The 24039-nt window shown below is 34.1% G+C and overlaps 4 protein-coding genes across 7 annotated transcripts in view; 3 read left to right on the top strand and 1 right to left on the bottom strand.

Annotated features, from left to right (window-relative positions):
* The first annotated feature begins 169 nt into the window (after window positions 1-169).
* On the top strand, window positions 170-16703 carry LOC144852333 (uncharacterized). Its single transcript, XM_078710115.1, has 17 exons — window positions 170-306; window positions 1065-1200; window positions 1799-1935; window positions 2379-2443; window positions 2967-3484; window positions 3734-4077; window positions 4687-4874; window positions 5624-5998; window positions 6392-6510; window positions 6931-7156; window positions 7656-7814; window positions 8342-8473; window positions 8993-10162; window positions 10456-10590; window positions 11070-11274; window positions 15822-16127; window positions 16471-16703. Exons 1-17 carry the CDS (start codon window positions 177-179, stop codon window positions 16515-16517), a joined length of 4392 nt encoding a protein of 1463 aa, XP_078566241.1. The 5' UTR covers window positions 170-176; the 3' UTR covers window positions 16518-16703.
* Window positions 16704-16780: 77 nt separating this feature from the next.
* Window positions 16781-19338, bottom strand: LOC144852555 (uncharacterized). 2 transcript variants are annotated; one of them, XM_078710446.1, is made up of 8 exons: window positions 19173-19338; window positions 18967-19045; window positions 18659-18788; window positions 18247-18371; window positions 17679-17919; window positions 17268-17405; window positions 17076-17183; window positions 16781-16978 (listed from the first exon to the last, which is right to left on the bottom strand). In XM_078710446.1, exons 1-8 carry the CDS (start codon window positions 19306-19308, stop codon window positions 16922-16924), a joined length of 1014 nt encoding a protein of 337 aa, XP_078566572.1. In that variant the 5' UTR covers window positions 19309-19338; the 3' UTR covers window positions 16781-16921. The 2 variants fall into 2 exon arrangements, with proteins under 2 accessions (XP_078566572.1, XP_078566573.1); XM_078710447.1 differs by having other exon boundaries at window positions 16782-16978; window positions 18659-18758.
* A 46-nt stretch (window positions 19339-19384) lies between these two features.
* LOC144852556 (dnaJ homolog subfamily C member 17-like) lies at window positions 19385-22970 on the top strand. The gene is made up of 10 exons (XM_078710448.1): window positions 19385-19533; window positions 19860-19929; window positions 20172-20230; window positions 20466-20553; window positions 20688-20767; window positions 20882-20972; window positions 21058-21158; window positions 21510-21590; window positions 21958-22050; window positions 22588-22970. The coding sequence occupies exons 1-10, from the start codon at window positions 19447-19449 to the stop codon at window positions 22846-22848; spliced, it is 1011 nt and encodes a 336-aa protein (XP_078566574.1). The 5' UTR covers window positions 19385-19446; the 3' UTR covers window positions 22849-22970.
* A 299-nt stretch (window positions 22971-23269) lies between these two features.
* Window positions 23270-24039, top strand: part of LOC144852535 (poly [ADP-ribose] polymerase 1-like) — a 67546-nt gene continuing 66776 nt past the window's right edge. For 2 of the 3 annotated variants that reach the window (XM_078710409.1, XM_078710408.1), the window contains exons 1-2: window positions 23270-23506; window positions 23881-23968. In XM_078710409.1, coding sequence (XP_078566535.1) covers window positions 23384-23506; window positions 23881-23968 — 211 coding nt within the window. In that variant the 5' untranslated portion in view covers window positions 23270-23383. The remainder of the gene's footprint in view (window positions 23507-23880; window positions 23969-24039) is intronic. The other variant, XM_078710410.1, reaches the window with a different exon arrangement.

The following is a 24039-nucleotide window of genomic DNA, read 5'->3' as shown; positions in this document are numbered from 1 at the left end:
GCCTAGCCCTAGGAATAATTTTAGTAGGAATTTCTTCCTATTCAAGAAGGGCCTAACTAGCTAGCATATAGCCTAGCTCTTCGATACAAACTATCATTTCTTTTTTTTTGTATTCCAATAAATATAATTTATCATTAAATAAATTAGGTTTTGATTTTCTTTATTTCAGATTCTGAATGATGGACATTGAGAAGGAGCAGCACTGCTGCAGTAGAATCAGCTATCATTGCTTTAAATGCAAAAAAGAAAATACAGCTAAACCTAAAACTAAATGTAAATACCATCATAAAGCAAAAACATGTATTGGTAGGTTTCATGGCAACAGACCTCACATACCTCCTCCCAACTTGTGCACATTCAAAGATGTTCTTCTTCTCGGGATGTTTTCTTTAAAATCTTGATTAAGTTATTCATGGAGCATGGAGGTATAAAATTTAAAATTAGATTTTATAATTTTATACCTTCTCCATGAGTCATTGATGAGACAAACAATTTGAAAACCCTTTTATAAATACTGTTAACAGATAATTACTGTTATCTCATAGCACTAAGCAGTAATGCAATGACAAATTCTTTTATCTTTGTGTGATGAAATTGCAAATGACAATATAACATATAAAAATATTGTTTTTAACAAAATAAAAACCCCATTTTCATATCGAATTCATTAAATTAACACATTTTTGTTCTTAGATTATAAGGTAAGATGTTTATGAGGTTTTTTATGTAAACTAGCTAGTAAACTAGTGTTTGGAAATTTCCCATTTCCTTTCTTTAAACGTTTATGTATTACTGCTGTATTGTTTTCTTTAAAGCTCTGTCTACACTATCAAACTTTATGTGACAAAAAAATATGATGTGCCCATATATGGGCATGATGATGTCATATCACTACCATTATTTGGGCACATCTCACTTTTTTGTCAAACTAGTTTGATAATGTAGACAGAGCTATAGTTTATAGATCCAAGCTTAAGTCCAAATTGGATGTAACAATTGAAGAAATGAATCGTTTCTATAAATTCCTCCTATCCTTAATTTCCATTTATTATGCTTCATTTTAGACAACCCGACTTATGATGATACAGCTACTTACAAAGTAGTAGAATCGTCAACTCAACGAGGACATCCTAAATTAGTCGACAGCAACGGTTATTCATATGTTAAACGGAAAACTTCCAGTAACTCAACGTATTGGAGGTATGCCTTTTTTTAAATGCTGTGTATATGTGTATGCATAGTGAATTATGTTTGTTTAAGGAACGAGAAAGGCTATTTTGAGGCACAACATTTTGCTGCAATTTTTAGATAAGTTTACTGGTATATTTCTTAGTATTCAGTAAAGATAAGTTTACCGATATATTTCTGATAAAAAGTGAATTGGATTGATTTTATAAAACATAAGACTAGAGATATGCGCCTTCCCTTTTTTACAGCTAGATACAATACATTTTTTGTATACGCATCCATCAGCGAGCACAAACCCGCCCATTGCAGGATGGATAAACTATTTTATAATTTATTGTGCTTATAAAGTAAGTCTCATTTGAGGCTTGGGGAGTGGAGTTGAAAGAGCCATGAGTTACAACCCTGGCACTAGGTCAGGATTGAACCCTGGACATTGAGATTGGAAGGCAAGCACTTTAACCATCAAGCTACATCTCCACTTTTTGATATAATTATTATGTTAGCGTTAGAGCTGTTTAACAATCTTAAATCCCTGAACCTCTTGCATAGATAAGTACAAACAGTACAATTCCAAAAATCATAGTTTTAATTGAGTTTTTAAAATTTTTAGATGTTCTCTAAGAAATAAGAATATCACGTGCAAGGCAACCGTGATTCAAAGGAGTCGGTGTATTCCAGAGTTTGTGTTTGGAAGTTGTTTCCATATCCATCTACCAAATCAAGGTGGTAGACAAAAATCAACTAGAGGTACAAAATGAAACCCTATTATTAAATTCTATTTTAATTGTTGCATGTTGATGTCTTTTTGTGAGGGTCCCTGATCAGCTTCGGCTGGATGGACCACCGTCGTAAAATATTGTTGAAATTAATTAATTAAGGGGCACAATCAAAATGGCTCCTTAATAGTGTTAAAACATATATTGCTCATTGTGCATTTAACAGGAATGTGTACCCTTGTGTCCAATAAATAACTTTGTTTTTATACCAAGTACAAGCAAAGCAAAGTTATATTTCACCAGATTAAACAAATTGGTCCTACAAATACTAAAACTAAACCAAATGTATGTTTTTTTACTACTGTATAAACTGTTCTTAACATTCTTTAAAAAGTTTGATAACTTTGTCTGTTGTTTTTGTAAGCGACATTTGCTGTTTCTAGGACGAATTATTAATTCAATTTTCTTACACAGTGAGGCGTAAAACTAAAGCAATACGTTCTACAGTCAATACCATACAATCTGAATCAGAGATACTTGTAAGTTATTTGCTATAAGTTTATAGGGAGCAATTAGAAGGCAGTCAAACATAACATGCATCTGCACATGCTCACAATATTCTTCCTATTAATATCAAAAACTTCTGCTAATGTGTCATTTCTTTGGAATTCAGTTATTTTGTTGGTATTGCACAGTTTTTGATCCAGCAAGTCAGCGGTTCTATACCTTAGTGTCTTGTGGGTGGGCATATATATGGTATGACTTGTGAAGTGACGTAATGTAAAATGACGTAAATGTTGAATAGGTGTATTAACTTTCAGCATGCCATACCTCTAAAGTCTAAATATTTAAAATTTACTTATCAAACTTGGATCTTCAATTACACTTTCTTCTACCTGTTCTTTTTTTTTTTTTTTTTTTTTTTTTTTGACCATATTTAACCATATTCTTTGTTTGTTTCATTTATTTTTCCATACATTCAACAAAATGGAACAGATATTTACTTTAGAAAAAAATAATAACAAAAAGAAGACAAAGTTATATTAAATCTTTTTTTTGTAGATGGCTTCTGATTCAGTTTTAATAGAATCTTCTGATGTTGCCATTGGCTCGTTGCTTTACTCTAGCTACGAGCAAGTGGCCAATGAAAACGTTGAAATTGAAGTTGTAACTGATGTACAAGCAACTAATGTCTTAGAAATCCCAGCCAGCTCTACAGATACTGTAATTAATAATGACAATACTATTGATAATAATATTGATACACCAACAAATAATAATGATAATACAATTATTGATGCTCAAACAACTGAATCAACAATTAATAATGACTCCACAAACAATTCCAAAAACTCGTCCCTTAAGTCGCCAAACTCGTCCTCTGTTGAAGAATCAAGGCCTGTCACCGACGAAATTGCAACTGATGAAGGAGTTTTAACAGATGATGTTACGGATGATGCTACGTTAAAATTTACAATAGTTGAAGGCGGGTCACAACGTGCAAAAAATAAGCTTATTGACAGTGAGGGTTACTCCTATACTATACAAAGAAGTAATGACAATGGCTGTGTCACTTGGAGGTCAGTTTGCTAATTTTATTTTACAGAATTTTAATGACACTGGTAATAGAAATAAAAAAAATAGTTAGGCAAGCAATTATGATTCTATATTCAAAGTAGAAACAAATTAAAAAAATGTTATTAAATAAATTCATCTGGGTCCAATAATAAACAGGAAAATGATTACCATTTGTGTCAGTATTATTTGGTTCAACAAAAAAGTAATCATTTTCCTGTTTAAATTAAAAAAAATTATCTTATTTTTCCTAGATGTTCAAAGCGTGACAAGACGCTGAACTGTCGTGTCTTAGTCAGACAACGAAAAGACACTTTTGCCAGGAACCGCAAACATGAACACCCAGGAAATCCAATGCAAAAAATAAAATCAGCAGTTGTGTCGGACATCAAACGGAAAGCTTCACAAGAAATGTGTACACCTGTCATTGATATCGTTCGGCAAACTTTATCTGAATATGTAGAGGCCGGAACACTTTCAGATTTACCGAGTGAGGGAGCTCTTAAAAGACAAGCCAAGCGGTTTCGATTAAATTGTCAAAAACCGGATGAACCAACGGATTTGGATTTCACTCTTGCTAATCATGCAATCCCTGAAGGTTAGATTTTTCTCAACATACTTTTTTTTAAAACATTTCATAGAGAAAAAAGACATCTACTAGTAAACTTGGTAGAAAGTTTGAGACAATTTCATAATCAAAGCTAATGTAGAATACATATGTAAATGTATAAAGCTCTGTCCACACTATCAAACTTTGTGACAATAAATTTGATGTGCCCATATATGGACATGATGTCATATCGCTACCATCTGGGCAGACTTTTTTTGTCAATCTAGTTTGATAGTGTACAGCTTAAGGACCTTTTTTAACATACTGTATCATTTCAACCAAACCTGTCAATGTTTATTTATTTTATTATTTTTTTTCGCCATATTTCAAGAAGGTGGGTGACCCAACCAGAATGAGCCAATTCTATGGAGCTAGCCCTCAACAAAACAAGATGACAAGTATAAAGTATAAAATATAAAAATGTATAGAGAACATTTTTTAACAAGGTCTCTCCTAGGAAATTTCTGTTTAGACATTCTACCATTCGCAGCCCACGGCAGATGTTTTTCAAAGCAAGATTTTGTGGACTAAATAAGCATTGTACATGACACTGTCATAAAGAGCGATTTAACCACATATTTTCTTTTCTCAATTCAGGTTTCCTTCGTGCAGATATTGTACGTGGAAAACAGCGCCATTTATTGTTCGCCTCCGAAGAACAACTTGATGTTCTTGCCCGTGGAAAGAGATGGTACATTGATGTCAATTCCAAGATGTTGAAAGAGCCTTTCACCCACCTTCTTACTGTACATTGTTTTATACAAAGAGACATAGAAATCAAACAGGTAAGTATTAAGATAAGATAATAAGATTCATAAAGCGCACATATCCACAAAGTGTTCAAGGTGCTTGTGAAAACCATGAAAAATACTAACTATGAAACTTAAAACGACAAAAAAAAAAAAAAAAAAAAAAGAATCGGGGAAAAAAGCAGACCAATCGAACCCACATTACTGCTTCTGTTTACCGGCAATTTAAGGTGCACAGACCTGCCAGTACATTACTGAGGTGTTCTCAGTAATGTGGGTATCTAGCTAAACAATAACCGTACAAATTTACAAAGGCAGCCGACAGCAGATGTGTCTTAAGCGCACTCTTAAACACATCAGTAGACTTGCTAGATCTAATATGGGATGGTAATGCGTTACTGCTGGTCTTGACCCAGTTGTAATGGCAGATGTTTTAGATGGAATGATCGGAGGCAGCATGCATGCCCCGGCAGTGGGTCCACTTGCATGACATGAAAGCTAACTAAAAAGACAAACAATATTTATACTTCTTTAATAGGCCGATAGTACAATGTCTGTGTACTTTAAATGTACTTGTAAGTTGTATTAGTGGTACTCCAATCAAATTACTTGAAGTATTTATTCATAATTTGAAATTTTTTCCTGACAAACTTTCCCTCTGACCTTTTCACAAACATTACACTATGTCATTCCTAACATACCATCTCACTTTATAACAATATTTCATATTTAATTCTCACCTAACAATTCCACGTAATGTGACAATTATCTTTTGATTTCTATAGGTACCACTTTGCTTTGCTATAATGTCCAACAATATGAAACACGATTATATTGGCATTTTTGAAATGATTAAAAGAATCTTACCACGAGAAATCAAAGTACAAGAGTGTTTTATGGATTTTGTGGACAATTTATGGGAGGCATTTTCGCAAGTGTTTCCAAGCGTGACAGCGCGTGGTTGTTCGTACCTTTGGACGCAGGCGATTTGGTTTAAGATTCAAGAGCAGGGACTAGTGGAGGCTTACCTGAGCAAGAAGAAGACTCACTCTAGGCTAAGGAAGCTGCTAGCTTTGCCTTATATGCCAAGTGATATCATTCCTGAACTGTTTCTACAGCTTTTGGAGAAAGTTGATCATGAAAAGGAAGACCTTATGAAGGTACAAACCTGATTTATTTATTGTAGTCTTTAGCATACAATAGGCTAATATAGTTTCTAAACAGAAAAATATTTTGTCCCACATGGCGTTTCATAGCTATAAAAATATTAAAACTCTATTAGTGACGTTATGTAAAAACTCACTGAAGACTTGTGTGTGTGATGTACCCAAATATGAGAGTGATATGTCCAAATTAGGTAGTAATATGACATCATCATGTCCATATATGGGCACATCACATTTTTTTGTCACACAAACTAGTTTGATGGTGTGGACAGAGCTTTACATTAGGCAAAAAATAAGTTTGTTAAACATATTGTTTCAGCTTAATGTAAAATGTTTACAGAAGTTTATAAGCTACAGTATAAATCCTAATCAAATTATATATTACAGGTGTTCACTTATGTGGAGAATAATTGGATATCGGACAATACTGTGTGGCCACCTCGGGTGTGGAGTGTGTTTGGCAAAAGCGTACGTACTAACACAGACGTAGAGGGTTGGTATAGGAGGTAATTTATCCATTTCTTTATGCAGAAATAATAATGGTGATAATAATAGTAGTTCATTGTTATATAAAGCGTGGTTCCCACTAGAGATGCAGCTCAAGAACGTATGCGCAACGCAGGCGAGTTGACCAATGACAAGCCACTGTTCGAATAATCCATCGCTTGTGATTGGTCAAATCACTTACGTTGCGTTACGTCACTGCTTTGCGTCGCTAGTGGGAAGTTAGCAAGCTCTCAATGCGCTGTACGTAATTGAAATAGACAGCAATTGTGGCAATAATTTAAATTAATGTAAAACTTGAAAAGGAGACTTCAAATTGGTTTTGAAAGAGTTAGTACACTGTCTTGATAATAATTACATGATTATAAAAACCTCCAAAATAATTGTAATTAATTGATTGTAATTTGCATATATTTTTACAGATTGAAAGTGAAGGTACGAAACTGTAACATGCCTCTTTACAAACTGATCAAGGTATTCTACACTGAACTATCGCTAGTGGGTGTCAGAACAAGTCTGATAAAAGAGGAAAAACTGATGAAACACCAACGCAAAACGTACAAGAATTTACACGGGAAACTGCAAGAGTACTGGAATGACTTCAGTAGTGGGAAAAGAAGTGCTGATAATTTATTGAATGTTTGTTCCCATTTATATGGATAGATTTATGTTACTGGAATCTATGTGGAAATATATAGATTAAAAAAATCTACTAACAGATCTAGGCATTTTTAAAACCGGCACTGGTTGCCCTGTGTACATTATTTTTATTACAGTATTTTGAAATATTGTTGTATTTGCTCTGGCAACATTATACATATGTACTAAATAATTTCGTCATTCTAATTGTTGTTTTTCGGAAATCAAACATATAAAAAATATTATTAATAATGTTAATAATGTCTAAAGTTCAAGCGAAGTAAATAAAAACTTTTTAAAATGAATCAAAATGGGAGAAATTTTAGAAATACATGCTTTCTAGTGATACTTATATCTTCTATTAAAACAACTATTTAAAAACATTCAATTGATCTATTTATTTATATTTTAGTGTACAGTTCTTTTCCTTTTCTTTTAAAATTAATGATAACGTGGTTGGTGGCGGTGTTGTTTGTAAATAATGTTTGCTGCCCTCTAATTTAATTGATCACGACACGGCCTGACCAGTCATGCCCTCCTCGTCGTCGGGGCCGGGAGGAGAAATTTCGAAAAGTGTGCGAGAAAAATGGAGGTGTTCTGCTTAGAACGAAGTCAACCAGATTTTCCAAAACGTTATGACTGCATTCCTCTTTCTCAAACGAATGAGGTTTGTTTGTACAATAAATTATAGCAAATAAAAGTAGATTGCTTTGTGATTGGACCTGCATACACAAATGTCAATGGAATGTTTTGAATTTTCCCTCTCAAAAAATATGTTGGCTAGGCCTACTACTTGCTAGATAGTTGGCCTAGGCTAGGCCTACTAGTTAGGTCAAGAAGGCTACGGCCTAGTAGTAGGCCCGCGACTAGGCTTATTACTTAAGGCTAGGTTAGTCCTTTTGATTAGCTAATAAAGACTAGGCCGAGCTATGATTCTCTCTCCCCCCGGCCAATAATGTTGATCAATGGACAGTAAGTATGGATGGGTTTCGGGGCCTGGTGCTGTGGGAATTTGGTGCCAGGGTTACAGTAGCTAATAATATATATTATCGGTTCTTGCCTACTACACATAAATTATAAATAACTGAATCAAACTTATTTTCTTGTTTGCCATTACTAGGTGTGTTTCAGAGTATTAAAGCCATCAACTAACTAGTCTACTAACTTGGTCAATTTTATAACTTTGTTTTATAGGTTTCTATTGGGAGAAGTAATTTTGTCAGTGTGCAGATTTTATCCAAGGATGATCCCCTGATGTTGTCACGGAAACATGCTATTATCAGTTATCTTAAAGATATCGATAAATGGGTTATTTTAGATAACAAGGTTGGTAAATTTATTATACAGTACTTCTAAACTGATATCGGTGTTTATGCATTATCAGAATGTACAGTAAATGCATGTGTGGAAACTGGTCACAGGCTAAACTTTGATTATCAACAAAACAACATCAATACAATACTATAGATCAGGTGAAGTACATAAGGCCAATGGAAATACATTACATGGTTCTCGTCAGCACTTATCAAAAAATTGGTGAGGGATTTTTGTCAACGTTCATCTTTCATCACAGTATTTTAATTAAGTGAAGTAAACCTTGAATGCAATAATGCCGTAGGCAGAGAGGTAGCTAGGCACGACGATCGATCGCGAAATGTACGAGAGCAGCAGACCAAAAAAACCGCGGTAGACCTCGTTCTGATGCAAGGTATGGATATCGAGAACCATGTAATGTATTTCCATTGGCCTAAATGACTGCTATCATGCAATTATCATTCTTACCTTCCCCTTGCCTACAAGAATTACACCATGTACAATAATATCAATCTTTTTTTTCTTTTCTAGAGTTTAAATGGTATTTATATAAATGATTCAAGAATATTGCCCATGAAACAATGTGAAATAAAAGGAGGAGATGATGTTTATTTTGGACAGCCATCCAAAGCTAAAAACCCAACTGACTTCATATATAAATTTATCAAAAAACAATTAAGTTCTGCTGAAGTGGAAAAAATAAACAGTAGATTGAATCCTGCATCGAAACCAAAGAGTCTATTGCTAGGGGATAAAAGAAAATGGGAACCTTCTCAGAGTGGTGATGGAAATACTGACCCTAACCTGAACTCTGGTATAAATGAATCTCCAAGTACATCGGAAAAGGTAGAAACGTTTAAAAAAGCTAAGTTGAAAGCAGAAGAAGAGACAAAACGACTAGCAGATGAAAAGCAAGCAGCAGAACAGAAAGCGAAAGAAGCAGAGGAAAGATTAAAAGTTATGGAAGCTTTAATATTGAAGGAAAAAGAAACGCTGACAGCTCAATACAAAGAAGAGATGAAAGTTAAAGAAAGTAAACTTCTGCAAGAGTTACAAGCAGAAAGAGAACGATTAGAATCTGAAAAGAAAGAATTAGAAGAACAAATGAATGAAAAATTTAATGTAGAAATGAAAGAAAAAGAAAGCTGTTTACTTGAGAGATTAAAAGCACAACACATAGAATTAATGAATGAGAAGACGAAAATTCAATCAAAGTTAGAGAAAGAAATGGAAGAGAAATTGAGTGAAAAAGAACAGAATATTTTACAGATGGAAAAAAACATGCAAGAAAAACTTGAGAAAGAAATTCAAGAGAAAGAGGAGGAGATGATGCAGGAACAGATGCGGCAAAAAGAGAATCTGTTAAAAGAAAAGGCAACCGTTGAAGAAGAACTTAAAAAAGAATGGCAGAAAAAGTTAGAAGAAAAAGATCTTAACCAGCACACTGCACAGGAAGAGATGAGGATTGGTCTTGAGACAAAGATGAAAGAGAAGGAAAAACAGATGCTGGAAGAATTAACCATGCAGAAAAAAAAACTCCTTGCTGAGAAAAAAATGGTGGAAGAAAATCTGCAGAAAGAGATGGAAAGGAAGCTCGATGAAAAGAATAAAGATCTCCAGTTGAAACTGGAAGAAGAGAAACTCAAGTTAGAGATGGTGATATCAAAGAAACAGAAAGATTTTGAAACATTGCAGACAGAGGTATGTATTAATGCATTTGCAGCTAAGGCACTATCTACACTATCAAACTAATTTGACATTAAAATAATATGACATCATCATGTCCATATATGGGCACATCACAATTTTTTGTCACAAAGTTTATAATGTAGACTGAGCTTTACAGTCGGAGTCAAAAGAAATGGATGGTATTGGTAAGCAACAGTCATTTTTGTATGTTAGTAATCGTTCAACCACAGCCACTTGCATATATACCCTTCAACCCCATCTACAGTACCTCAGAACATAGATAATATAGTACACATTTATTTCAGCTTGTAGAGAGTAAACGTGAACAAGAAAACCAAAAGCTGTATCTGGAAATGGCAAAGCAAGAAACATACGAGAAAGTATCGGATGTGATGGAATCTGAACTCCAATGTAGTATATGCGCTGAGCTATTTATTCAGGTATTAATAATTCTATGTCAATCAAATATACAAGAATTTGTATGTGTTCCTTGTAAGCGTGGTTCCAACTAGCGATGCAACCTAAGAAAATGCCCTTCCGATAATTGTATTTGCCCCCGTCTGCGTGAAATCAAATCTGCGATGTTTGTAGCACTGTTGCGTTGTCAGTTCCCACTTGTGATTATGCAATGCAGCACCGTGTTACAAAACATCATGTTACTAGTGGGAACCACGCTTTATAGACAGTGCCTTCAAATAAGCAAACTCTAAAATATCTACAATTGTTAGATGTTGCCTCTTTCACCTTTTTCAAAATCCTTGATCCTGCTTCTCAAAAAAACATTTAGTATGTCCAGATAAATTCCCCATACCCTACAGTATAATTTACACCATTTCCTAAATTAATAATGCCATGCTTTTGCAATTAAAAAAAAACAATTGGTGACTTTAAACTTTCTTATTTTCTTTATTAACCACAGGCAACAACTTTGAATTGTTCTCATTCATTCTGCCACCTATGTATCATGGAATGGTTCAAAAAGAAAAAAGAATGCCCAATCTGCCGTAAAAAAGTTACAACATACACCCATTCTCTTGTACTGGACAATTACATCGACAAAATGGTTGAATCTTTCAGTGAAGAACTTAAAACAAGAAGAACTGCCATTGTCAAAGAAAGAAAAAGTAGGTTTTTGAAATGTTTTTATTAGTTATGTGGTACAGGGGTTTGAATAAAAATTAGTCTGTATGAAACGATCTTAGAGGTACGTTCACACTGAGCCTAGAGTCCAGTCCTGTGGCTGGATAAAACAAATCATGAAAAATAGATACAGTAGTACACAATGACTTATTTCGAATCCTGTGTGAACGTAGCGACTGTAAAATGTATATTATAAGCTGGTTTTCTCCTGCATTCAGACGGCATACAGGCTCAGTGTGGACATAGCTTACAATATACTTAGAGTTGAGCAAAACTGCCCAGTGGACCTAAGTAGGCTAATATGAAAATGCTTCATGTGGCTAGACAAGTAAAAGTTAAGCCTTCGAGTATATACTTTCGACTAAGTGCTGGAAGAGTTACGATTTTGTGTCTACGTAGGCAAATTGTCAACTGCTCCACCCGCCAGCGGCATATTGAGTGAAATTACTATTAATGCCGAGAATGAGTTTAGTACAGAAGATGATGATGCTAGAAGAGAGTGGAACATGTCTACATTTGAAGAGGATTATAGAAATATTGAACAGTTTAATAGTGATGATGAATTCGAATATCAATTAGATTTTATTGGAGATTATATGGTAGCAGGTTCCGATGGAAATTATGATTCTATGATCTTTTGCGACAAATGTGGTAAGGGCTATTTTTTTTGTTATATATGGTATAGAGTTCTGCGGTGCTGACGTCACGACGGTAGGTGACGCTGCATGGTTGCTAGCCAACCAAAAAATGCGTTCAACCTGCCTGAGTGACTCTCAGGTCAGCACAAATGGTTTGGAATAGGCTTATTGAAGTAGTCATTTTAAAACTTAATAATTTTCAATAAAAAACAAACTAAAATTTCAAAAGATCACTAAATATTTGTTTTTAATGATCTATTTATTCTTCAACTACAGTTTAAGTTTAAAAAAATCAAGCTAAGATACATAATTTGATAGAAATGCAGATCTATACAGTTTATAAACATAGTAGCGTTGAACGCATTTTTTGGTTGGCTAGCAACCATGCAGCGCCCTCTATCGTGACGTTACACCACAGAACTCTATACAGCATACATATAATGTGGCACATGCAAGCAAAATCAGACATAAATCAGAATTGTTCAAAATTGAGATTTTTACAAAACTGAAACTACATAATTCAAGATTTAAGATACTGAAAAAACTACTACTACTTCCAGAGATGTCGCCGTCTAAATTTTGGTTGTTAAAAAGCTTGCTAAATTAAGTAACAGGAGTACAAATAAATAAACAGGGCATTTAAGTTTACGCCTTAGCAAAGGAGTATTTTAATTGTTGTATTTTTTTCAATGAAACTTCGCACCTTCAATCATTAACTAAATTGTATTTTATTATGCAACATTTTTTTTATTAAAACTTTATTCCAACTAGTAATTGGAACACTTTCAATTTAAAGCATAAAACATGATATGTTTTATGAATATCATACATAGTTTACACCATTTTTCAACAGACCACATAAAATTTTAAAATTTATGCATTATATTTGTCTCAAAATAGAAAAACACCCAAGGTAATGTAGATAAATATTTTTTCAACTATAATTTTCTGTAACAATAATTTTAAGCCTTGTATTGTTTATGGCTTTTTATACAAATCTAGCTATGCGACTTATGTCTGGTTTCACTTGCATTGCATGTGCCATGTATGTATGTAAAATATGGAACACAGTAAAACCCTTCCAGTGGGACATCCATATTAAGGACACTTTCCCACAAAAGACGGGCAATACCACTACAGCCAAGGGGACACCTAATCCTGAAGGTCCCTTTAAGAGAGGTTCTGTTATAATATATAAGACAATGCATGTAGATTTAATGATGATAATTTAATCACCATTTTATAGATTATGATTTATTTTTATATTTTTTTTCTCGAAAAGAAAATCTCGTCAGAATTTATAATGTATTAGTTTTAATTTAAAATGAAAGAAAGAAATGTTTATTTGATTTGATTACATATAGCAACATTTATAAGACTAAAACTTGACCAATTGTTGAATTAGAGATGTCTCAGGTCTATACATTATACAGTAATACAATACTTAAACTTTGACGTTACCACTATTTTTATTTATATTTTTTATCTGTAGATGTGTTTGGCCACCCGCACGGAGATTGTCCAAGAACACTCAGAGAACATTGATGAATATAGAGTTTTCCATCAAAAGCTTTAAATTATTTGGAATTATTTAAAAAAATGTATTTACAGTAATTAAACTGATAGAGTTGGTTACAAGCTATTTAATGAACCAATATTTATTGTATTCTAACTTATTTTGCTTGTGCTATTAGATTTGGGCGTGACTTCATCTAAATAGTGATGAGAACATGGCCAACAGGATAATATTATTAATATATAATTAATATTATTATAATATAATAATATAATTAATATAATAATATATTAATATTATATTATAAAATAAAGTCTATTGAAAATGCAGTAAAAACTGATGTTTTATTTATTAGTCCTGTATGATTCAGACACAACAATTAATTTTGCGCATGTTTACAAACAAATCAATGTTGCGAAAGCTTCTGTAACCATGCCAAATTTTGTAGTGGGGTTACTTGCTGTTGTTGTGCACTATTGAAAAGGTCATTATTATTTATCGTGTTTCAATGTTGAAACACACAACACTGAAAAAAACATTGTTATGTTCTCTTAGGCAAGGCTCCTGCTCCTACAACGATTGTACCGAAGAGTGAAACGGTTGTTATAAGTGACGACGAGGAAGCGCCTACAAATGAAATACGCAACCGTGGTCGGAGACAATTCATGACAGACATACAATTTCAAAACTCATACGGGAACGATTCAAGATTCAATAGACAGGACGTGTTCTTTTTTTGCAGAAATGCGAATGGACAGCACATTGTATCGGGGACTGATGGCGTGTACAATCCAACGGAACGGTGCACCAGATGTTGTAAGCAAACTTATTTCATTTCAATTTCGGGGAGTAGCGTGTAGTGTAACATCTAATTCCACACCATCATTAGCAATAATTGTTTTTATGTCAAACTATTAAATTATTATTGAGATGCAAATAAAACAGATCAGGCAGTATTGTACTTGGCTGGTTTTTTACATTTAACCATCATGTACCATTTAAATTCTTTTCTAAAAATTTTAAGACAATCTTTTGTTTAAATTTTCAGTTCAGCTGGGCCATGCTGTAGTCAAATGTCCAAGAACTGTTCGAAGGTGGAGATAAGATTTGATGATTTAACGGCTTGTATTTATTTCAAGATATTCAACCAAAATGGATTGTCATGCCATAATAATAATAATAATAATGATGCATGACCCTTCTAAAAAACAATTGAACATTTTGTGCGCAGCTAGATTCTACCATGCTCAAAATCACAGATGCTTGTCATATTTGTAATGAGATAGTTGATGTACTCTAAAGCTCTGTCTACACTATCTAACTTTGTGTAACAAACAACAAATATTGTAACACATCGTAGTTGGATAAATTTCCTTGTACAAAGCCGAAAGATAAAGATTGGATCAATATAAACCATTTGAGTCTAATGCGACTGACTGTATGTATGATAAATAATATGCATGAAAATAATTGTTTGTTATAATATTGTGTTAGAATAATATTATAAGGCAGAAATTACTAATGAATAAAGTTTCAGTTTTAGAAACTACTAAAAATATACTGATACTATGATAACAGCAATTTTGTTTATCTTTATAAAGTACAAAAGTTCATTTGAAAATAAATATTATCTACTGGACATCTACAGTATTTGCTATATTGCTTCATTTAATTGTGGTTATGTTTTGTCCTGGATGAAAGATGGACAGTACTGCCCATTGACTAGGTGAAATAAAATTGACATCTTTTATTTGTAAATGTGTGGTTGGAAGAAGAATAACCTGTCTTACAGAATAACTAAGTTGAATTGTGTGGACAAACATACAAAAACTTTCTTCTTCCCTAAGTGCTCTTTCGTGTTGATGCTGTAAAAAAGAGCACATTTGCCTGTCCACGACAGGGACTGGGATGGACCACAACAGCTACTGTACTCTTCTAAAAGATCCATTGAGTTCTGTTAAGCGCATGCGAACTAGCTAAGCACACTGGACCCCTCCAGTCTGAGAAGATTTGATTTACCCCCATGAGAACTATGATCGAGGAAAGCCTTGAATTTTTGCCGATTCTATGCCTATGGTTTGCATACATTAGCTACTCGGCCACTCGACTTGATGAGTGCAGAATTTTTATGGTTTAAATTATTTTATTTCCTCTGGTAAAGTAAAGTACCCTTTCTCACCAAACCTCTCCAGTCTTCAAATCACATGGAACATTTTGTATGTCAATGTTTATTTTAAACCACCTTGATCAATGTTATCAGCATAATATAACCCATAGTTACAGAATGTTTTTGTAAGTGTGTTCAGTATGTATCTTATATTTCTTTCATCTCATTATTTCTGTTGTTTTTTTTATTATCATTTGTTTGACCTTGTAGGCAAATCTAACGGTCTTGCTTCTAGCGGAACGATGCAAGACACCATTATTATAACGGATGACGAAGACGACTCGGATGTTGAGGAAGAAGATGAAGAAGAGGAGGAACGTTATGATGAATCGAGTGATGATTATTACAGACGGCGACGACGGGGGTATAGCGATGATGGTTGGGAAGAGGAGTATACAGCCGATGACAGGTTTTTGAGTGATGATGAATTTGAAACCCGACAAGATTCTCAAGGAGATCACCTAGTGGCCGCAATTGACGGGGAGTTTGATCCAGATCGTATTTGTGACAAATGTGGTAAGCCCAAAGACTTTATATAGATTGGTGGCTAGAGGGTAAAGAGTCTTTCACATCTGTTCCGGCACGGTTCCAGTCCAGCAAATCGAACATCAATGATTCTTTTCTCGACGGTCACATGGCTTTGCGCCAATCGTTATGCGCGTAGCTGCGTACGTGCGAACAAAACATTGAATTGGATTTTCGGACCAGAACCGTGCCGGACGACACTGTCTGAGTTGGCCTTAAGCTAGCTCATCTTGATATAAAAGCGTTTTTCATGGTAAAATATGGAGTTGCCTACTACATTTTGGTTTTTGTGAATAATAGTAAGATGGTATATTGATTTCCACTGTATTTATAGATCAGACTGGACATTGGGAGGATGAATGTCCTAGAAACTACAGGTGACCAATTCAATCAAAGACTATCAAGTCACATGGAACGATCAAGGAGTGGTGGTAAGGCTGGAATTCCGGACAATAAATGCTTGTTTCAGAAAAGAGAAATAGTTTGAGAATATGCCTTAAATTTATAGTTTTTAATAATAATTAATTAACAGCATTTGACTCAAAGGAATATTAACACACGAAAAAAATGTGTTCAAATTTGCTTTATTAATAATTAATTAATATGATATGGACCATACAATTTATAAAACCTTGCTATAAATGTATATAGATAATACTATACTTTCCAATTTTAACTTCCAGTCTGGTTTTAGTTAAAACCTTCATCAATGTATTATATAAATACACATTTCTTTAAACACAAGTTGTTGGATTTTTTTCATGGGTTAAAAATTAAAAACAAAATTAACATGTTTTTGGTTTCTTAGCTGGGGGCTGTCCATCACTTCTTTGTTCACATTCCTGAAAAAAACCCCAAATTATATTAGAATTTATTATAAAATGTGCAGTTCAAATTGTGAATAATTAGGTATTGCACATGTATATGCAAATTACTTACCTTCAGAACAGCAAATATGTGATCTACTGTTGGTCTGTCACTAGGCACTTTACTGCAGTACATTAGACGTAATACACCTTCTTCATCAACAACAAAATCACCGCCCATCTGAAAGTGTAGACAGAGCTTTAATACCTGATACTGTACCATGAATAATTTAAAATGCAAATTAGACCAAATTAGCATATTTACCTGATGTGGATCATCTTCAACATTTTCAAATGATTTTGGTAGACTCCTACCCAGTGCTTTTTGTTGCCCATAATACTTCATTGAATCCATATTCCATACCTTTTTAATTGATCTTCCCAGACCAAATGCCTTATATAGCTGTTGATAAATTCAAAATAATATATTGAATTGTTAAAGATACCTCGTGATGTAACGACCTGGAATATTTCTGTGGTAATCAAGTCAAATAGAACTAGAACTCATGGGAAATTTTGGGACACCCTATTAAGAGGACACTTTCCTGTGAAACAAAAAAGAGGCATATGTTTTAGCACTACAGCCAACCTCTATTCAGGGGACACCCTATTGGAGAGCACTATTCATTCTCTCATTAGGAGAAAGATCAGGAAGTCCTCTGCAAATGGCACAAACCTGTCTATCTTCATCTACAAATAACGGAAATTCACACTTGGTTGACTCAAGCCACATTCTTGCCCCGACGATTGATCCAAATGAAACTACGACAATATATCCACGAAGATCTCCAAGCTTATTTCGTCGGTCCTGAAGCTCTTGGACATGGTCGCGTCACGGAAGTCAGGCCAAATGCCGCAACAAAACAAGAGTAACTGGATTCCCTTTGTTTTTAATGTACTCGCTGAGGTTTATTACACTGTTTTGAAACACAAAACAATTTTTCATTAGTGCCTACAAGTAACTGCTATACGTTTATAATAGAGCTACTTATTATGTAAACTTCTACGCAAGGAAATCTAACAACAGGACACTGAGCTTTTCTTGCCAAGATAGGAACTCGTAATAGTCCTTTGATCTTATGTCTGGCTGCGACAAACCAACAGTACTGTACTATGTACATATTCTCCGGGCGCCCTGTGTCGGTTAAGTGGTGTGGAACTGATCGTGTCGCAGCCACAGATAGATCCTTTGATCTCCGGTGCTCAGCACCCTCTTCTTAGATTGCCTTGTTGGTCTACTTTACCTGGAGTCTTTGGCATTGGTAAGTGATATATCTGGAGGAACCTCGTCTCCCTGGCTGACTTCACTTGTAGATGAGTCACTATTCAGTTGTTTGTCAACGTTTGTCAAGAAACTCTCCCAATCTTCCTGTCATGAACAAATGAAGCTCTGTCTACACTATCAAACTTTATGTGACAAAAAAATGTGATGTGCCCAAATATAGACATGATGATGTCATATCACTACCATATTTGGGCATTTCACCACCATATTTTGGCACATCACACTTTTTTTGTCAAACTTTGTTTGTAGACAGGGTTTATAATAGGCCTAACAAATAAGTTAATAGCATGCAGGGAAGAACAACAGTTGATCTGGGCCTTTGTGGATCAATAAGTTTGAACTTAAACTTGTTAATTGTGATATTAACATACCTGCACCTCTTCCACGCCTTCAAATGCTTCTTGGACCTCAATGTGCTGAAAGTGTTCCTTACAGAGATCCTCAATCGATGACCAACTAGTTAATTGTAAGCTGGACGAAAAAAAGTGAGTACAGTTCAGGCTGATAGCCTTAAGGCTAGTTTACTTGTATGTTGGTGATCTATTCACTAACCTAACGTTAGCAATAATTATTAATTGGTCTATGAAATTATATAGGTAAATAACATGCCATTTGTAAGGTAGGTGGTGGTATTGTAACAAGGATTTTGGGTGAGTGTGCATTTTTATGGAAAATTCACCTTGTCAACGTGTTATAAATTGTTCTTATGCTTCTTCCAAGTTTTGACACCTTTGTGCACATGAAATCTTCAACACATACTATTTAAAAAAATAGAAAAAAATAATATATATTTAATATGCGCATAGTCTAGATAATAAGTATTCCAAAAATCCCATACTGGCATGGCATGCAGCAGATAACTGTTATACAGATAGTAAACCTAACCTTTAAAATCGTTCTGTGCCTCATCAAGAGTTTCTCTGATATTAAATGCATGTTGTTTCAGTGTTTCTGATAGTACGTGAAACCTAGCACCGGTCTGAGTTAGGGAATCCCCAACCAAGGAGGGAATTCCCGTCATGTTCTTCTACATTCACGTCACCTGACTTGTGGTCCGTGGCGCGCGGTGACGTATACGTGTATAGCACGTGATCTATCGATACTATTGACCAATCGATGAGGGCGGTAGTAAAAGTTTTTAAAACGTCGTCGGCGAAAAATGGCGAAATCTAAAAAAGATCTGAATGTTTTGGATCTTGATTTATATTCGATTTTAGAAGTCCTTCCAGAAGCTACTGAATCAGAAGTATATTTGACATATATATATATTTTTAATGTTCATTAGTGGCATGATACCTTACAAGATTAGGCTAGAGTGTAGGCTTAGACACTTAAGCCTAGGCTAGCTAGGCTAAAAAGTTTGATTTCTAGCTAGCTAGAGTCTGAGAAGTCGGCGGGGATGTCGATCGTTCAGAGGGTAGAATGAGCCATCCGAATGAGCCTAGTCTTGGCTAGAAGTAAGATGTGATTTCCAGGTGATTTTTATCATGCACCTGGACTAGATTTATCATACTACGAACTAGCTATAGGGCCTAGGCCTAATTACCAAAACATTTTTTCCCTTTTTTTCAGATAAAGAAAGCTTACAGAAAGAAAGCTTTGAAATGCCATCCTGACAAGAACCCAGATGATGCCAAGGCAGGTAATTGCCGGGTTGAGAAATCCCCGGGGTTTACACACCTGCCCAGTTTTATTTTAACAGTTTTTTTGCACCCTGATTATTTAAACCCCTGTTTTTTGATACAAACTCTATTCTTAAAAAGCATACTAATATTTAAAAAATACAACATAATATTTATAATATTCAATAATTCAATTTTATCAGTCACACATAAAGGTTTATTAATAATTTTGAAGATTAACAACTTTTATTTTTTATTACAGCTGCAGAATGGGAAAAACTTGCCAAAACTTTAGAAGTATTGATAGATGCAACAGCAAGGGTAATGTAGTGTCCTTTGCCTTAATACAGTAATTGTTATTCAACTACAAACAAAGGCTACTTTTGCTGTTTTTAATTATAAAAATAATTAATTAATATAGTTGTGAGATACGAACAATTGTGGACTGCTAACAATTATACTGTATGATTTCAATATTTAACTACTAGATGGTATTATGATTATATTTCTAAGTTAGAATCAAGAAATGTATACCAACTTATCATGTCTTTCACAGGCTGCATATGACAGGTTATTGAAGGCAAGAAAAGCTGTTGAGTTAAGAAACAGAACTTTAGATAATAAGAGAAGAAAAATAAAAGAAGGTAACCTAATATGTTGTTGTTTGTTGGTTTATAATAATATACCCATTCTGTAGATGTTTTCTTCTATATAGGTATACAAAGCAATTGTACATACACAGTATCTGTGAATAATATGCAATCATTTTATTGTACAGATCTTGAAGCTAGAGAAGCTGCTGTTTATGAAGATGTGAGTGAAAGCCCAGCAGATGCTGCTGCCAGACTTCAACAAGAGGTATGACACAGTACTTTTACAAAGTCAAGAATATACAGTACTTGGAGGAAGAATATTATAGTTAAATATTATAATCCATGACATTACTCAATCTTATCGCTGTTTTTGTTGCAGATAATACGTTTACGAGAAGAGGGATCGGAACAGCTGAGACGAGAACAAGATGAAATGAAAAAACAACTTGAAAAAGATAATGATATTAATGGTATGGGATTTTTCTTCATCACTAAGATTGCGATCTCTATACAATATAGTCTTCCAAGAACGTTATTATTGCTTTATCTTTGCAGATGAAGAAACTCCAAAATTAAAGGTGAAATGGAAGGTGAAAAAGAGCGATGAAACTAATGGTGGATATAACTATGGGATGTTGCATAAATTATTTAACAAGGTAATATTTTTATCAATACTTTGAAACACCCCTATAATGGGGACACTTTTCCAAAAAATAAACTTGGACCAATTATGTTTTAACACTACAGGCAACTATTCAGGGGACACTTTGTTTTGTCCTGAAGAGGTCCCCTTAATAAATAGTTCTACTGGCAAACATAAAAATAGAAACAGAACTTTTCATATGCAGACCTATACACAAGTAAGACGCGCAATGTCGAATGACGACTAGCATTTGATGACTGTATATTTAATTGCATTATTTTTGTGCCTCAACATTAGTTTGGCTTTCATTTTCATGTAAAACAAAGTTATTTAAATCTATTACACTTTCTAATATTTTTTTTAGTATGGTGAAGTAACAACGTTGTTAATTTCATCCAAAAAGAAAGGTAGTGCTATTGTGGAATACAGCTCAGCAAACAGTGCAGTAAGTGTTTATGGATTATAAACCACAGAGATTCCCTCTTTCCATTCTTTTTCACTTTGTATTATGCTTATTTATGTTTTTTTTTAAAGAATGGAATTGAAGAATGAATGAAATATTTGAATTAATTTTAAAAATTTGATAATTAAATTTTAAAAAAAAACATCAAAAATATGAGTAATTGAAAACTATTCCCCTGGTGTGGGTTGGTGACCATGGACACATATTAGGACATTTGGGGTGTATCCAAACTTTTTTTGAGTATTAAAAATGTGTTAGGGAGTTTATTTATAAATTTTAAGAAAGAATAACTTAAAAGTGCAAATTAGAACCCTTAATTATTCTAATTTTCTTTCCAATATTTTTTTAGTTGAATGCTGTACAACTTGAACAAGGACTTGTATCCAATCCTCTCCAGATCACGTGGCTTGCTGGCAAACCATCATCTACAGTTCAACCATCAGTGTGTATCATTTTTTAATAAACTAATCCTCAGCAATTTCATGCATTTTGAATTAGGAGAAAGGACTTCCAGGGCCTATCATTTGTAAAATGATATGCTGACATAATGTTCTATCCTTGTAGAATAATTTTAAAATATCTTTTCTGGTCATTTATACAGTAACTCATTAAAGTCAAATGGCCGAGCAGTTAAGGCAGGGGCGTCATTTACCGTACCTAAAGAGCCAGCAATATCGACATGGGTTCGAGACCAACTCGCTCCTAGTTCTGGTGGTTTGTCTGTGAGCACTTTAAAGAACCCATTTCATTATTTGAGATGAGTAAGGCATTACCCCAGTAAACTGTGAACCTGTTCAGGGCAATTACCACCTTTCTGATAGGACACCGATTAATTTCCTATTGGTAGTCTTTGGCCACATGTGCGTAATACGCGTAGTAATAAGTGAGAGTCCAATTTTAATTCTCAACTAGGCAAAAATAATTTCATGTCAGACAAAAATTGTTCCTCTAATGACCTTTTAAACTTTTTTTTTATTAGACTATAGATTGTGAACTTGCAGTTCTTACTAAGCTAAAAGAAGCGCAGCAACGAAAGAGAGAAGCAGAGACTGTTGCGAATTGTGAAGAAGAAACGTTTAAAAAAAGACATGATATGACAAACTCTACATCAGATGGTAATGCTAGCAGTTTTCAGAATTTAAACACTGCAATGGACTTTGAGAATTTAGCTGCAAGAAACATGCGTCAAGCTGAAGAAAGAAGAAAAATTATTGAAGAAATGGAAAGAAATGACTGCTAGCAAACATGATAATAAATGATATTTTTGTAATTTAATAATTTTATTTATAGTTTGATTATGTTGTTTAATGTTACAATCTGAAATTAAAGTTTCATAATTTAATTACATAATTGTTTCTATACGTTTACAAAAACCTATGTCAAAAAGATAATTAACTCTCAATGCAATTACAGTTCAAAAGTGACATCACTGGCAAGAGTGATAAGATAATGATACAGCAGCAGGCATCACATCACGTTAATACTAAAAGTAAAATCAGGGTTATAGCAGCAACAGAAATACACTACAAGTACACATATTGCACTTTTGGCGCTTCATACTTAGTTAGTCACGCTTGAGTGAGTTTCCTGTGTTGTGACGTCGTGTGTGTGTTGACTTGCCCGCCTGGGCGCGCTCTTTCCGCGAAAAAAAAACAAACCACTGAGTGAGTGTGACACATGTTCTTGGATTGGTGGTCGATTAGTTGGGCCTAGACCGAAAGCTAGGCTACTTATCTATTTCTTGTTTAAATAAACAAATAATATTGTATTCCGAAATGTCGGACAGTGATCATGACTTTCCATATAGAGTGGAATATGCAAAAAGTGGTAGAGCTAGCTGTAAATTGTGTAAAGATACGATAGGAAAAGAAAGCCTTCGACTGGCTAGGATGATACAGGTAAGAATCTGAGTTTTATGAGGCGGCTAGGGGCTAGGTCCACCTGCTGCACGTGCTACCTGACAATGACAGTTTGCCTTTGGTCTTCTGCCTTGTGTTGTGGAACTGATCCTACAATTTGCCAAATTTTTGTTAATATTGTAATTTAATTAATTATTCTAATAAAAGTGCATGCTAAATAAATAAATAAAAGGCTTTTAAAAAATTTTATGTACTGTAACTGTACATTAAATTATTTATTGCTCATCATACTTTTGTATTGTTTTGTTGATATTTCATGTGACTGTACATAAATAAAATAGTATTTTTAGTTTAGTTTATAAGTTATATATAATATAGAACTGAAATTATTGATAGTGTTTTCATTGATACAGTCTCCTGTTTTTGATGGAAGAATACCCAACTGGTATCATTTTGGGTGCTTTTGGAAGAAGTCAACAGTTCAAAACTTTACTGATATTGGTATGCTAGTGTATTTCAATCTAATATAATAATACGACAATGATGGTACATGGAAACTTTAGAAACGGCAA

This window comes from Antedon bifida, chromosome 9 (assembly GCF_963402885.1).
Source record: "Antedon bifida chromosome 9, ecAntBifi1.1, whole genome shotgun sequence".
Taxonomy (NCBI): Eukaryota; Metazoa; Echinodermata; class Crinoidea; order Comatulida; family Antedonidae; genus Antedon; species Antedon bifida.
The sequence above is the reverse complement of the archived record's forward strand: the minus strand, read 5'-3'. Positions and strand labels throughout refer to the sequence as shown.

Bases quoted from the DNA above. Each gene is read 5' to 3' on its own strand.
- LOC144852333 (XM_078710115.1), top strand. From the start codon at position 177: ATGATGGACATTGAGAAGGAGCAGCACTGCTGCAGTAGAATCAGCTAT. The intron at 4,078-4,686 runs GTTAGATTTTTC...TTCTCAATTCAG, and splicing joins TAATCATGCAATCCCTGAAG to GTTTCCTTCGTGCAGATATT. The intron at 8,474-8,992 runs GTTGGTAAATTT...TTTCTTTTCTAG, and splicing joins GGGTTATTTTAGATAACAAG to AGTTTAAATGGTATTTATAT.
- LOC144852556 (XM_078710448.1), top strand. From the start codon at position 19,447: ATGGCGAAATCTAAAAAAGATCTGAATGTTTTGGATCTTGATTTATAT. The intron at 21,159-21,509 runs GTAATATTTTTA...TATTTTTTTTAG, and splicing joins TGCATAAATTATTTAACAAG to TATGGTGAAGTAACAACGTT. The intron at 22,051-22,587 runs GTGTGTATCATT...TTTTTTTATTAG, and splicing joins CATCTACAGTTCAACCATCA to ACTATAGATTGTGAACTTGC.